At 39.1% G+C, this 14,045-nt stretch overlaps 1 protein-coding gene across 1 annotated transcript; it reads left to right on the top strand.

Moving 5' to 3' along the window:
* The first annotated feature begins 2,050 nt into the window (after window positions 1-2,050).
* On the top strand, window positions 2,051-13,764 carry LOC144652568 (uncharacterized). The gene is made up of 6 exons (XM_078512623.1): window positions 2,051-2,570; window positions 4,566-4,909; window positions 7,293-7,374; window positions 8,992-9,217; window positions 11,677-11,834; window positions 12,136-13,764. Exons 1-6 carry the CDS (start codon window positions 2,150-2,152, stop codon window positions 12,357-12,359), a joined length of 1,455 nt encoding a protein of 484 aa, XP_078368749.1. The 5' UTR covers window positions 2,051-2,149; the 3' UTR covers window positions 12,360-13,764.
* The last annotated feature ends 281 nt before the right edge of the window (window positions 13,765-14,045 follow it).

The following is a 14,045-nucleotide window of genomic DNA, read 5'->3' as shown; positions in this document are numbered from 1 at the left end:
TATAATGTGATATGAGCTATTCAATTTCCACTTAGGACTACTTGCGCCTGCTGAGCGATTCTGACGTGTTTTTAGGCTTATGAACATTCTCATTGGTGATTTCATGAAAGGATATCAACTGGCGGTCAATATTAGTGGTTCTAAATTGACTTTTTCGCGCTACTTTATTCAACTTATTTGTTTTTTAATTTGCATGGTTCAATAATATATGACCAGAAACTGTCGTCTGTTTAAATATAACAAGGAAGAGAAAGTTTCTATATAATTTAGTTTAGAAACAACAAAACCGTAAATGCCGAGTGCAGTCTAGGTCAAGGTAACAGTCCTTAAAGAACAAATTTAACGAGACCAAACCGAGCACAAATTTTATATTTACTACGTTTAATTTTGAATTCTTGTTTTATGGTGTTGCGGACAGTACATACTTACCGTTTCAAGTGTGGGCTGTCGAAAGTCGCAAGCCACGCGTACCCTTTCTGCTTAGAAGGTAGCCTGTTCTACACTCACCATACCACTACACTAAATCCTTTGGTCCGCATCGGCATACAAGGGAACGATACGAAGTACCAGTGCACATGTTTAACAGCTTAGAAGCGAAGTTGACGTAAAACGCCCATGTAGAGCAGGAGTTCCGTCTAGTCCTGTTCTCTTGATCCTCCTCGATTCTGACATTTAATTTTAGGCGCCAAACAAAAAGGGTTGTCCAAGTCAGTCAAAAGGCGAAAAGTAATAAATGGACTTAAGAACTTAGGTATTCCCTCGGGGGAAGTGGGGATGCTCGTCGTCTCGCTTAGAGGTGTACTGAATTTCGGGTTTTGGTCTCATTTGGGATGTTCCGGCGAAACTCAAATATTTTTAGCCGTCAAGGTCTCGTTTAGGGTTGCACGCAAAGAAATATAGAAATGTAAATTCTATTTTTGGCATTTTGGTACCTTTAGGGGCCAAAAAAACTTGAGCCACACCTCGGGCTGTCCCAAAAATGCTCGGCAACTTTTGAGCAACTTTTCATCTTTCAAGCAACTTGTTTCTTTTTGAGCACCCTTTTTGCATTTTCAAGACCGAAAATTTCCGAAGATTTTCCGAATGTTGTTCCAAGGCCATACGAACGTTTCCGAGCATTTTTCAAACTTCTCCGAAGATTAACGAAATTTGCGGAAGATTTCCGAGAAAGTTCGGAAGATGCTTCAACTTTCGGATCATTCAGCATTAAAAATTGTCAAAACTGCTCAGCAAACATGACGTCATCGGTGTCTTCACGATTGTTATTAGTGAAAGAAATTCTTGTAATTTAACAAATTTTGGCCTTAAAAACGGTTATGTAAATATTTCTGTTGCAGTTGAATTGCATGAAAATGCTAAGAAATCGTACTGACCTTCAAAGGCAAATAAGCAAAAATCTGGATAATTTTCTTCTTCAAAAGCAACGTTTTGGATCTTTTTGAGCAACTTTCGAGCAACTTTTTGGACTTCGAAGCAACTTTTTGGGCAATTTTGAGCATTTTTTGGACAGCTCTAGTCACACCCAGAGTGGTTTCCTTTAGGGGTTTACATCTGTTTCATATGTGAGTTCCCTTCCCTCCGGTTTCATTTTAGTTAGCTCATGTCTATGTTTGACTCCAGGGCTCGCACGGACACATACTTTCGTGATTCTTTTAAGAAAGAAGCTGAAAACGCTGTAGAAAAAATTTGAATCGAGAACAATAACATGTTAAGCCACTTGGGAGAGAGAACTAACAAAGGCGTTTCATTACAGCTGAGTGAGTCACTTGGTAGTTGTTCTTGCGCGCGCCCTATAAAGTCTCGGTATAAAACCAAGCAACTTGGAAACGGACCAAAACATAATGGCTTTTCTGACTCAGTTGATTTAATAAACCATTAGTATCTTAGAATAATCAATAGTAGCAGTCATTTTGGAGCCACAAATAAATTAACATGAACCCGCTTGAAAGCTTGGTCAAATTGTTCGGAATTTCTTATTCATGTTTCTATAGCGACGGAACAACCAATTAGAACTCCTGGAATGATTACAGTGTGTGTGACTTGACATTGGATCCCGGCTACAAACTTCATTTGGAGGGATCGCGCTAAAGTTGCCTGGTTTGCTGAAATCGGCTCGAAAACTCTCAAAAAACACCGATTTTCCCAGGGAATGGACAATATGCCTACGTTTACACCAAGCGGAGGGCAGCCACTCCTCGTTCGAGGTACAGTTCAGGAGAACTTTGAAGATAAGATGCCGCTAACAAGTCGGTACGCATGGCCTCGCAGATCCGAGTCGTCGCTAAGTACTACGAGTAGTTTTCCCAACAGAAACAGCAAGAATCCATTTTTTGCAAGGCATAACCCTCATCCACAGAGAGTAAGGCATCTAAAAGGACTTTTAGACATCCCAGTTTGTACTGTGATCGACTCTGGCGTTGAAGAAAATGTGGGGAGATACATGGTTTGCACCCCGACTATCGACCAAATGCGACAAAGGCCTTTGAAATCTAGCCACGGATTGCGGCTACCGATCAATGCCGATACAGTTGTCTTCGCTAAAGAAAAAGCTGTTCCGTCTATCGGATTAGGTAAGAATTTCACCATTTTCTTGTTATAAGCTGGCGGTAATGAAGTTCTAATTGTACTTAGCAACGATGAATTGTTGTGAGTTAAAAGGTAATCGACACCGTACCGCAGCGATTAATAATTCCTGATAATTCCTTTATGGCTCTTGAATGCCGTGTAAAATGTAAGTAAAGAAATAGCTAATGTCTGCCGTCTGGAAATTGCTTCCGTTGACTTTCGAGAGGCAAACAGAATGAGTGTTTTTATTGCTTTGTTCAAGCTATTTCTTTGCTCTGCCAATTTGCGTCATCTTTGAAAAGCCATAAGCAAGGAATTGTCAATAGGATTTTAAGTTGAATTCTTGAAATTTTTTTCGATGATTTTTTAGCAGAGAGAAAATTTCCTGTCTGAAACGAAAATATTCTAACAAACAGTACTAATCTTTTTTAGTATTTTCGTGCTTTCCTTTGTTTGCATTCCTCTTCTGGATATAATGCAAGAATATATTGATTATTATTAAAAAACAAACCCTCCCTCTAAATTTATATTTACGTTGCTAGATCTGTAGACAATAATGTTATTCATTATTTATACCCGCTGTTTTATTTAAGTATTAAAGAAGTAAAGTATAAAGCCAACAAAGTTTTCTCCACTGCCCTCCCAATCTCTACCCTGCTGATTTTTGAATAAAATTTTGCAAAGGATTTAATACCTCACAGGCTTATGCTAATCTGCAAAGTTTACCACACAATTCTTTCACCTGCTAAAAGGATTTTTTATTTTGAAGTAAGTGATAAATCACTTCCACAATTCTATTTCTGGATTTGTTACTATTCGTCATTGTTGTAGTCTGTTGAAAATTATATCAGTGACCAGCACATGCACAGCAAATTGTTGAACAGCAGAAAAAAATTTTAAGTCCCAAATTTGTTTTTGAAATGAGCTGCAGTAACAAAGTAAACATTACCATGAATTGCTGTCAGAAATGCCAAAGAACTTGTAAACACAATTTGAAGCTTGTAAATGCATTGGCCATTAAACTCATTAAACTTCTAAGCAAGTACCATACATGATAACTCAAAAGCAGATAATTTTATATGTTGTTGTTGTATTACATGAGTCAGCCATTAGCTATGGAAAATGATGATTTATAAAGTTGTTGTTCAGTTGTATTCACTAGCAAATTCTTAGGTTATGTTGTGGAACACGAGATGGAAAAGCGCGCTTCGCCTATTTAAAATACTCTCTTGAGTGAAACTTTATAGAACTTACATGAGGGAGGGGGAATGGGGGCTGAATTTTCTGTTGCCCGTACTTTTTTGTCTGTTTCCTATCCTTTCCTTAGTGGTTCCTACCTCTTGGTCCTTTTTCTATTTAACAATTAGACTACAAGCCCGAGTTTTCTATGAGCAAATAGTCAACGAGGCGAAGCCGAGTTGACTATCGCTCATAGAAAACGAGGGCGAGTAGTCTAATTGTTTTAGTAGAATTTCTAAAGGATTGCAGTCCAAAACCTACAATATTGTGTACCTTAATGACATAAATCGAGAAAATTTACCACTTAAACAGCTACGTGCGCACGCGACTGTTTTCTATCAACGAATAGAAAACAGTGGGAGAACCAATCAGATTCGCGGATTTCCAATAGAACACAGTTGAGTTTCTACTAATTTAAAATATTACTCAATGTCACAAACATTTCCCCTATTCTTTCAGTTCCAGCCACCTTGGGCACCCCCCACCCTCTCTTCTCCTCCCTACCATAGGGCTCCTACCTCCTGTACTCCCAGGTTCCTATTCCCCCCCCCCCCACCAAAAAAAAAATTCATTTACTTAATGCTTATTGACACAAATCAGACCAATCATGCCATGTTTGATACCCAATTAGATAATGTTTCAGCGGCATGTGTTCACATGTAGATGCAAGCGGTGGTACACTGTACTGCATATATGATCAATCATCATAATAATTATTAATTATAACATGATTTTTACAATACTTTATAATTGGTTTACAGTTCCAATCACACAAACCTGGCGGGAGGAACTAAAGAGATTCACCGAAGCTGCAGGCATCAAAAGTAAGAACCCTTACACAAACACGACAAGTTATCAGGTGCCACCTTCAAGGCAGGGGTCAAGACAAGGAGAGAGGCCTCCACCATCCAGAGGCCGGGAGCTCCCTCCTCCATCAAGGAATGGGGAGAAACCCCCATCAAGGAATGGAGAAAAACCTCCATCACGGAATGGTGAGAAGCCACCATCAAGGCAAGGAGAGTCGAGACAAGGAGACAGACCTACCATGTTTCGACAGGGACTTCCAATGCAGCACATTGCTCCAGAATCTGATAGTGATCTCACAGTAAGTGCATGACAATGTACAGTTTTCCTTGGAGATTTGCATTTGTGTAGGCAGAACCAGATCTGACATACTGTACTGGTACATGTAAATGCATGTATACCTTAAGTCAAGGTATTCAAGGACAAAGTAACAGGGAGGTTTGAAGGAAACAATGATTTTATACACCCAATACACCCATACGTAAAGAATCTACCCGCACACTTACCGGTACCTAAGATTTTTTTAACACCCCCACTCCAATGGGCGATTCCAGAAAATGTCCATACCATACCATGGACGGTTTCCATATTTTAGCCCCCCCCCCTTGCCTTTCGAAAATTCAAAAAAGGAACTTTGTAATTTTTAGAATTATAAATGTTCACTTTTAAACGAGCCCAGGCTAATTGGTGATATGTGTTTAAATAAAGTACTTACTTAATTGCATTATCCCCCCCACGTCCTCGGAGTTCCATAATCGTTAACCCCCCCTCCCATTCAATTTTTTCGTTTTTTCGTCAAGCCCTTAAGAACTCCCAGCAGGGTTTGCAACTACGCCCAATTTGGTGTATTTTAAATCACATTATTTCAAATGACTCGATCTGTAACAGAAAAGTCATTATATGACTCAGGAAATTCTGGGATGAAAATGTAAAAAAACTAAGAGTTTTCTCCTTACCCTTGTTCAACAGATACAACCTACATTAACTTTATATTGCCTCAAACTGGTAATAAACATTAAAATAAGAATATTGTGTGATGTACGTGGGTACACTCGGAAAATAATACGATCAAGTGCAGCCATCTTGAATTTGAGCCTTCAGGGTCAGCAGTCGCTTCCAATCCCATGTGCTTCAAAATGGCATCTCGAAGCGTAGCAAAAGACTTTCACACTCCAATGAATGGACTAAATATTTTGTGGATCCACTTTGACAAGAAAAAAAAAAGAGAGAATGAAGAAATTAATCAACCTTTAGGTCACTGGAGCTTGATGTACAACCCACATTTTAGCGGTTTTCTTTTGTAAATAAACACAAACACATGCCTGATCGTTCAATACTCGTTTTGTATCCTGCTTTCGCGACGTGGTCATCAGTTCGTGCTTTATTTACGAATAAGTGGTCCACAAAATTAGCATTTTCAAGGAACACACTCTTGTCTGTCACCCCTGCAAATCCAAGATCTGGAACAACCCCATGCCTTCGAATTCCAATCGTAAGTATCCCCTCATGCCTTTAGAATTCCAGTTCAAAGAACCCCCCTTGCCCTTGGAAGTCCAAAAAAGCCGTCCGTGGTATGGTATGGTTATTTTCTGGAATCGCCCAATTTTACTGTATATGAGAAGCCATCTACAGGGCCGATGGGGGGGGGGGGGGAGGGAGAGGGGTACTTGACCCATGTTTAGGTATAAGGGACAATAAAAATGTAAAATACCTACCCTGCATGTGTAGGACAACATTCTCTATTTTAAGACCCTATTTAGGATAAAGTATTTAATTTATGGCTCATTGTCACTTGTATCCGTTCGTGTTGTTCAACGCACAGAGACGTAAACACCAATTGCAGCAAATAAAATAATGCTTTTAATTGAAGCAAAAAAACAATCTAAATACTCAACAACAGACGTGCAGCAATACCCTGTTAAGGATGGATACAGACCCTGATTAGGACAGACGAGCTTGAAATTATATAACTTGTTCAGGGCCGGTGGGGTTAAAAACCATACCCTATCCAGTGGCCCGTCCTCGTATAGTCCATATGGGGGGGTGCCCCCCACCCCTGGGCTACAGGGCTATGCACAGTGATTTTACACATGGACTGCAAGGTTGAGGGGATGTTTTTCAGTTGTTAAAATTTGACTTCCCAATAAACCTTCTAACATAGACCTCTTGTATGTGGGCACCTCTAAGGGTGTTTGCGTCTGTAAGGTTAATTATTGTTTGTTGAGTAATTAACTTCTTAAGTGTTGTTGCTTTTCTGCCAATGAAGCAAGATCCTGGGAGGAAGATACTTAAGTACCAGAACAGGTTTCTATTTGGTTAATACACAAGAGTGCTAAATATCAAGTACAATAACGCTTTTGTTAGATCTCATTTTTCATTTAAAAATTTATTACCCAGAATAATCAGCGAGATACGAGATGCCTCTCAGTTACAGATGCAGAGGTGCTCAGCAGGTTGGAAGAATGGGGGTGAACCTACTCCTCACTCTCCCACCCTCTCCCAAGGTGATGGCAGAGTGTAGGTGGGCTCTTTTCTGCTCCAAGGTAGAGAGGGGGCCTGCCTTAAATCTTTTTGCCCCTCTGAGTTTTCCTCCCAAAAAGCAAACCCTACTTCAGACCAAAGGGCAAGACATCTCATGGTCAATTATCATTAAATTTATGCTTTAATTTACTTTCTTGTTTTAGATGCTCAACATGTTGGTAAACATCCTCCAGCCAACTCATCCTGATGACATTAAATCATGGTTGGTTTATGCCCCTGAAAGAGGTAAGACTTGGCAAGTTTGTTTAAAAAAATTGAAAAGCAATATCATGAATGATTACTTTAACAACAGGGTAGCTACAGTATCAGGAGGAAAAGCTATGTTATTTTAGGTAAGGTAGGTTGGAACCTAATCATCATAAAGCCACTGAGCGCTTATCTCTTGTTTTCACAGCATGAGGTGACTTGCAGTATATCCCTCCCCCCCCCCCCCTTCTTCCCGTATCTGGATAGGATGTTAGTCCATCACAAGGTTAAAGCCTAGCATTAAATTTGCCAGTATCCATTAATACACCGGGATAACAAGAGGCATTGTGAAAGTAAGATGACTTGCCCAAGAACAGAATGCAAAACCCCAGCCAAGTCTTGAACCCAATCACTCAATCCGAAGTCCAGTGCACTAACCATTAGGCCACGGTACTACTCACACCATATGAGAAGAGGCTTACAAATTCACAATTTTCTCAGTCTTATATCTGAATAGAGGTTCCTCTGATGGCACCCTAGTGATCAGATTGCATAGTTTATTTATCAATCCTTTGAAATTTTGTCTTGTAATATCTTGTTTGCAACAAAACATTTCTTCCAAAAAAATTCGATTTTTTGATATGATTTAGATTACAAGTTATGAAGTTCTTATCTCTCTACTGAGACAACATTTATCACTTAAAAGCTATACATTTGACAGTACCGTATTTACTCGAATAAGCGCCCCGGCGCTTATTACATTTTTTGCACCTCAAGTGCGGCGCTTATTCGAGGGCGGCGCTTATTTGAGGGCGGCGCTTATTTAAAAATTTGGACGCCACAAAGAATCTTATCTTTAAAAGTAATTGAAAATAGCGTCTTTTGATTGTCAGTAATCGTCTTTTTCTGAAGAGAGAAGTGGCGCTAGCTGTCCTGGCAAAGTTTGCGGCCTTCACAATATTTACAGAGCTAGGTAGAGTAAGAATGTTGGATAGAAAATTTATGGGCGAGAAGTACAGCAATTACATTGAACTGCAAAACATCTCTTTTGTTGGAAAGAAATGTCCAAGTTTGTTTTGAGTTGCTTTGTAGTGCTGTTTTTAGTCAAACGGAATTCCTCGAATAAGTGCCGCATCGGGACTGCGGCGCTTATTCGGGGGCGGCGCTTATTAACTTTTTTGTCTAAAATGCGGCGCTTATTCGAGAGCGGCGCTTAATTGGGGGGCGGCGCTTATTCGAGTAAATACGGTACCTCCTTTTCATTTTATGATACATAACAGATCAACAGGTTTAAAAATGTAATATACAGGTGTACCATCCTCTGTAAGTTGAGTTTGTCTTGTGTAGTTAGATTTAAACAACTTAAGTTAGTTGCATCTCAAAGTAAATTTGAGTACAGCCAAACAGATACCTCCATAACGTGGAAACGTCATTGATAAGGAAAGTTCACTTGGTGCCTGCAAGTCTCACTTGCTTGAAATGAAACCTCTATTGATAAGATCTTGTTTGCAACAAAACTTTTCTTCCAAAAAATTCGATTTTTTGATATGATTTAGATTACAATTTTTAAAGTTCTTATCTCTCTACTGAGACAACATTTATCACTTATAAGCTATACATTTGACAGTTCCTCCTTCTCATTTTATGATAACACAGAAAAGGAACTTGTCCTGGACATGATCAGGGCAGTGTGCACATCAGATCGTGAATTCAGGGAAGGTTACAATGAAGCAATGAAGTCGCCCATGTACGATGATCAACTGCTACAACAAGAATCAAGCCTTGAGTTGGATGAGATACAAAAATACAATGACGCAAAGAGGAAGGAGAGAGAGGAACTGGAGAGGAAGAAACGGGAGAAAGAAGAGGCTGAAAAACCAAGGTAACTTTGAAATTCAAAATACTTATTCTTCTTGCCCACAGAAAAACAAGCAGATATTAATTGATGGTTGTCTATCGGTGAATTTGCAAAACAAGCAAGATTTGAAAAAAATGATACAGCTTTCTTTCAGATTTCTTCTCAATATACAGATTTCACTCTTGTTGGCTGCTACTTATTCATACACAGAGATTTTTTTGGTTTTTGCAGCAGTGTTGCACTATTTTTTTTTTTTCATTGTATGTTAGCTGTTCACTGAACACTAGAAATGTTACAAGTTCAATATTCTTGTGTTTACGCAACAAAATGTAAAACAAGCAACGTGATGTAAATTTGATGTCAGGAAAAATTAATTGAAAATTTTGGGTTGCTGCACAAACGATTCACCAGCACTCATTTACACTCTTGGGTGAACAGAAGCAGCATGAGAATAAAGGGTTTTGTCCAAGAACACAACAGAAGGACCCTAACGAGGGGAAAGGGGTACCTTTTTCAGGCTTCAGGTATATAAAAGGGTAGCGATTTCACAAGCTTAGGTATATGAAAGGGTATGAAAATCCGCCATTTAGGTTTTTTAAAAAAAAAAAAAAAAAAAAAAAAATATATTTAGGTTTTTTAAAAGGCCTGTAATTAAAATATTTCGAACAGACGCACTTTATGGCTGTATTATTTTAATTTATTAAGCGCTACATGAAAACGACAAGAAAACGTCCTAGTCCTGTTCTAAGGCTATGCCACGTCTCTAAGGTATATGAAAGGGGTACCTTTTTTCAGTAAAAGGTATATGAAAGGGGTACAATTTCTGTCAAAATGGTATATAAAAGGGTAAGGGGTAAGAGCTTGGGGCGGAGCCTCCCCGTATAAAACTTTTTTGAGTGCTCCCCCCCCCCCCGGGTCTTCTTATTTATACTAAAAGCTTGCAATCAATTTTGGGTGGTGAAATAAGCATCTGTGGTTTGTTTACACTAACCATATATCTATGTCTGTCTGTCTGTTGTCTGTCTCTCTGTCTGTTTGTGTGTTATCTTTCTGACGCTTTTCTCTTACAGACTTCTAGGTCCAGAAAATACTTCATTTCTGTCTTACTTGACTGTCCAAAGCACCTCTTTGGCTGTGCTGGGCTTTTCTGTGGCATCAACAGGTTTATCTCTTCATATCTTCTTTGTTGTCTATGCTGATTCTCTTGAGTTCCATTCCTGAGCTATGCACTTTGCATAACACTTGCTTTTAGAATTCTCCTCTCGTCAAGACTTATCTAAAGAGTTTTGCTAAAGCCCTGTGCAGTCACGAAAAAAAAAAACTATCAGGCTTTAGAAAGTTTTGGTGCTTGTTACAAAACTTCTGTCATTTTAAGGATAAAAAGTGCATTATTCCACAATCCATTCCTTTATTCTTTTCCTGTTGTAAAATCACACTCATATCAGCAGAACTGAGTCCACTGCCCAGACATGAGATTTCTATAATACTGGTCTGTTTATCTGCCCAGACCGTCTGGGAGGTCGACACAATTTTTTTATGGCCCTATTAATACTGTTTCTATTTGTTTGGTGAGTTAGGGAGAAGCCCGAAAATGGGTTCTGCCAAAGAATAGTGGGTGAAAAGCCGCAAAAATTGGTGGTCATGACATGGGGCCCCTGTAGGTGGTCTAAACGTTGTCAGTCTCCAGTTGCTACTATCCTAGTTTCTTTCTGGTTTATTTTTATCTCTTGTGTCCTTCTAAAGTTTTCCTTTTTAGTCCAGGGTACATGTATTAAAGATACTTAGACATTGCTCCTTTAAATAAGGAAACTGCACGGGAAAACCTCGTCTAAAATTAAGATCTTGTTATTGAGGCGACCATCTCGTCTGTAACCAGGTTTAGTTGATTTGATTGAAATTATCCAATTGAACACTTTTTCAACCGTTTTCGGTTAAATTAGTTGAACTGTTAGGCCGTGTTTTAGAGCGGTTTTCAATTGAGTGTCGTAAAAACAAAGCCAAAGAAATCCCTCTGGCCAATCACAAAAACACACACAGATAATCCAGTGAACCAATCAAAACTCGCAGGAAATACATGTAAATGGCTTGAGTTTTTTTTCAATCACTAAGCATAACAATGCAAAACCAAAGCAAACGCGAAGTACTTTTGACACTCAAGCGAAAATCGCACCACTGTGATCAACTGTTTTCGTATGGTTGGGCTGATTTTTCGTGTTCTACTGGAAAAAAAAACCGTTTTCTTGTTTTTTGTTGATTCAGTTGAAAGGTTTGTTGAATATTAATCAATGGCTTTAGCCGAAAATGGTTGAAATTATATTGGAAAACTTCAACCAGATCAACCTTGTGAACCGAGTTTGATGTTGGCTGAAAAACCGTGATCAGCCAAACAAAATGAAAACGGTTGCTCCCGATAGAAGACGAAAGGTTCCACCCTGCCCCACCCAACCTATTACACATCGTAACTGTTGTTTAAATTTTCCCAGAACACCCCGCACTGCAGGCTCGCAGGGTTACACTCAGTATCAGTGGACAAGTCCCGGATGTAAACCCAGTTCCCCGTTTATTGCTACGGAAAAGAAGAAAGATGCGTTGATCGAGCAGAACAAGCCGAGGCCTGGTACGGCGGAAGCAGAAATTGAAGGTAAAATTTGAAATGATTTGTATCTTGTTTTGTAGTGTTGGCAACTAGCGGCAATTAAAACTAACTGGCAATTACCATTTTGGGGTTTTGATTTGTAAACCTTGAAGTGTTTAGACTAAATACAGAGGAACTGGAAAGAATGATTATAAGGTCTTGGCTGTTTTCTACAGAGGACGATGCAACGCGAGAACACATTGGGTTATAGCTGTTAAATTTGAGTCCATCTATTAGCTATTAACTTGACGATAAAAGAGTGATCGATAGAAGTGGTTTACAAATAAACTTTATTGTGTACTTTCAGAGATCCGAAGCCGGCTCCAGTCTCGCTCGTCTCCGCGGGTGTTCTCTCACCACAGACCCTCAGCATCACGGCACTCCGCTCGGCCCCAGACCCAGCAGAGTTTGTACGTTCCGCCCGCGGAGTGCCTAGAACCTGCTGCCATCAGGCCGCCTAGTCACCAGTCTATCAAGTCACAGCAGTCGGTGATTCGTAGTATTTTGTCATATAAGCCACAACAGAATTAGAAACGAAGTGTTGCAGGAATTTTGTTAACATAAAAAATGTAGTCAATTTGAGATGCAAAATTTTACAGTTTGTAGATGCACTGTTCAAACACAAGAACAACGCAAGGAAAATTCAGGTTAACAGATCAACAGGTTTAAAAATGTAATATATAATTTATAAGGTGTACCATCCTCTGTAAGTTGAGTCTGTCTGGTGTAGTTAGATTTAAACAACTTAAGTTAGTTGCATCTCAAAGTAGATTTGAGGACAGCCAAACGGATACCTCCATAACGTGGAAACGTCATTGATAAGGAAAGTTCACTTGGTGCCTGCAGAAGTCTCACTTACTTGCTTGAAATGAAACCTCTATTGATAACGAGGCGTTACCATTTAGTCCCCTCTGCCTCCTGGCCTGCGCAGCCATTTTCTGTGGTTTCATGCAACGCTCCATGCAACGCTCCGTTGCGTGACACCGAAAAATGGCTGAAAGGAGACTAATACTCGTTAGGTGTTATCTCAAAATTGTAGTATAACTTAACAGGTATCCCATACATGGCTCAGATACGGAGGATGGTATTCCTGTGACGTAATTTCTATTAATCTGATATTTCTTGCGTCAGTTTAATTTGCATCACGACTGAAGGTCTTTTTCTGCTTTATTAAATGTTGTGAAAAGTTATGGACGTGCTTTACTCGACCTCTTTCCAGATGAAAAGCTCATCCCCAGGGCCTTTTGACCAACCGCCATCTTGAATAGCAATGTCTGCTGAGAAGACCCTAGCGACTAAGTTGGAGAGAGAGGCCCTGGGAACCTTTGTGTTTTGTTGTTAGTGTTATGATGTTGCCTTTCTTAAAATATGTGACCGTTTTGTGGTGGAGTTTATATGTAAAAGTTTTATTTTAAGTTAACGTTTTATTATTCTTATCCATCTTTTATAAACGCCGTGTTTTTAGAATTTTTTTCTCTCTTCACCTTGCCTCACTAGTGCAACGCAATAACAAGCGTAAATAATTAAAAAAAAATACTCGAAGGTAATTCTTGCCTTCTTTAAAATATCACTTATCACCCATTTAATCAATGTCGGTCATTCTGTGACTTAAGCTGTATTTGGAAAAAAATGTAAAAATGTAGGTGGCCATGGCTTTCCCAAGTTAGTTAATCGAGGTTTTTTTAAATTTCTTAAGCTCTCTAAGGGTGTGCACGGTTTTTCAGTATTCCATGGCTGCGAGATCAAGTAACGAACTAAAGAAAGTAGATAACAAATTAGAATGTTATTTGTGTTTTTTAAAAGTACAAGTAGAAAGAATGGTTCACTGCGATAAATGTATTGTGCTTTGTAAGACGGTCTTTTTTAAAGTATTTTCTCTTAATATTTTCAAATTCATTTTGTAAATATCACAAGTAATAAAATTTTAGAAACTGTCTGTTTTTGAATTGTGTGTTTAGACTTCGTGCCGGCATCCAGTCGCGACCGGGAAACGAAACAACGAAAAGTGCCAAAATAAAAATCTTGTTAGAGTAGTTTGTGTGTGGTTTCGCGCGTTTTTTTTACAAGTCTTGCTTTGTTTTGGCGAGACCGTAAAGCGAGTCAGGATACAAATGGCCAGTCAAAATACATGGTGAAAAATCCCCATTATATGTCCAAGGAGAGGCTTGTTATTCAACGTTTTTGTTTTCCAAAACCGCGATGTGTGGCTAGACTTAG

This window comes from Oculina patagonica, chromosome 4, assembly GCF_052425735.1.
Source record: "Oculina patagonica isolate OP01 chromosome 4, crgOcupat, whole genome shotgun sequence".
In the NCBI taxonomy this organism is placed as follows: Eukaryota; Metazoa; Cnidaria; class Anthozoa; order Scleractinia; family Oculinidae; genus Oculina; species Oculina patagonica.
Note: the sequence above shows the minus strand (reverse complement) of the source record. Positions and strands in the feature narration are given on the sequence as shown.

Bases quoted from the DNA above. Each gene is read 5' to 3' on its own strand.
- LOC144652568 (XM_078512623.1), top strand. From the start codon at position 2,150: ATGGACAATATGCCTACGTTTACACCAAGCGGAGGGCAGCCACTCCTC. The intron at 7,375-8,991 runs GTAAGACTTGGC...ATGATAACACAG, and splicing joins GGTTTATGCCCCTGAAAGAG to AAAAGGAACTTGTCCTGGAC. The intron at 9,218-11,676 runs GTAACTTTGAAA...AAATTTTCCCAG, and splicing joins GAAGAGGCTGAAAAACCAAG to AACACCCCGCACTGCAGGCT.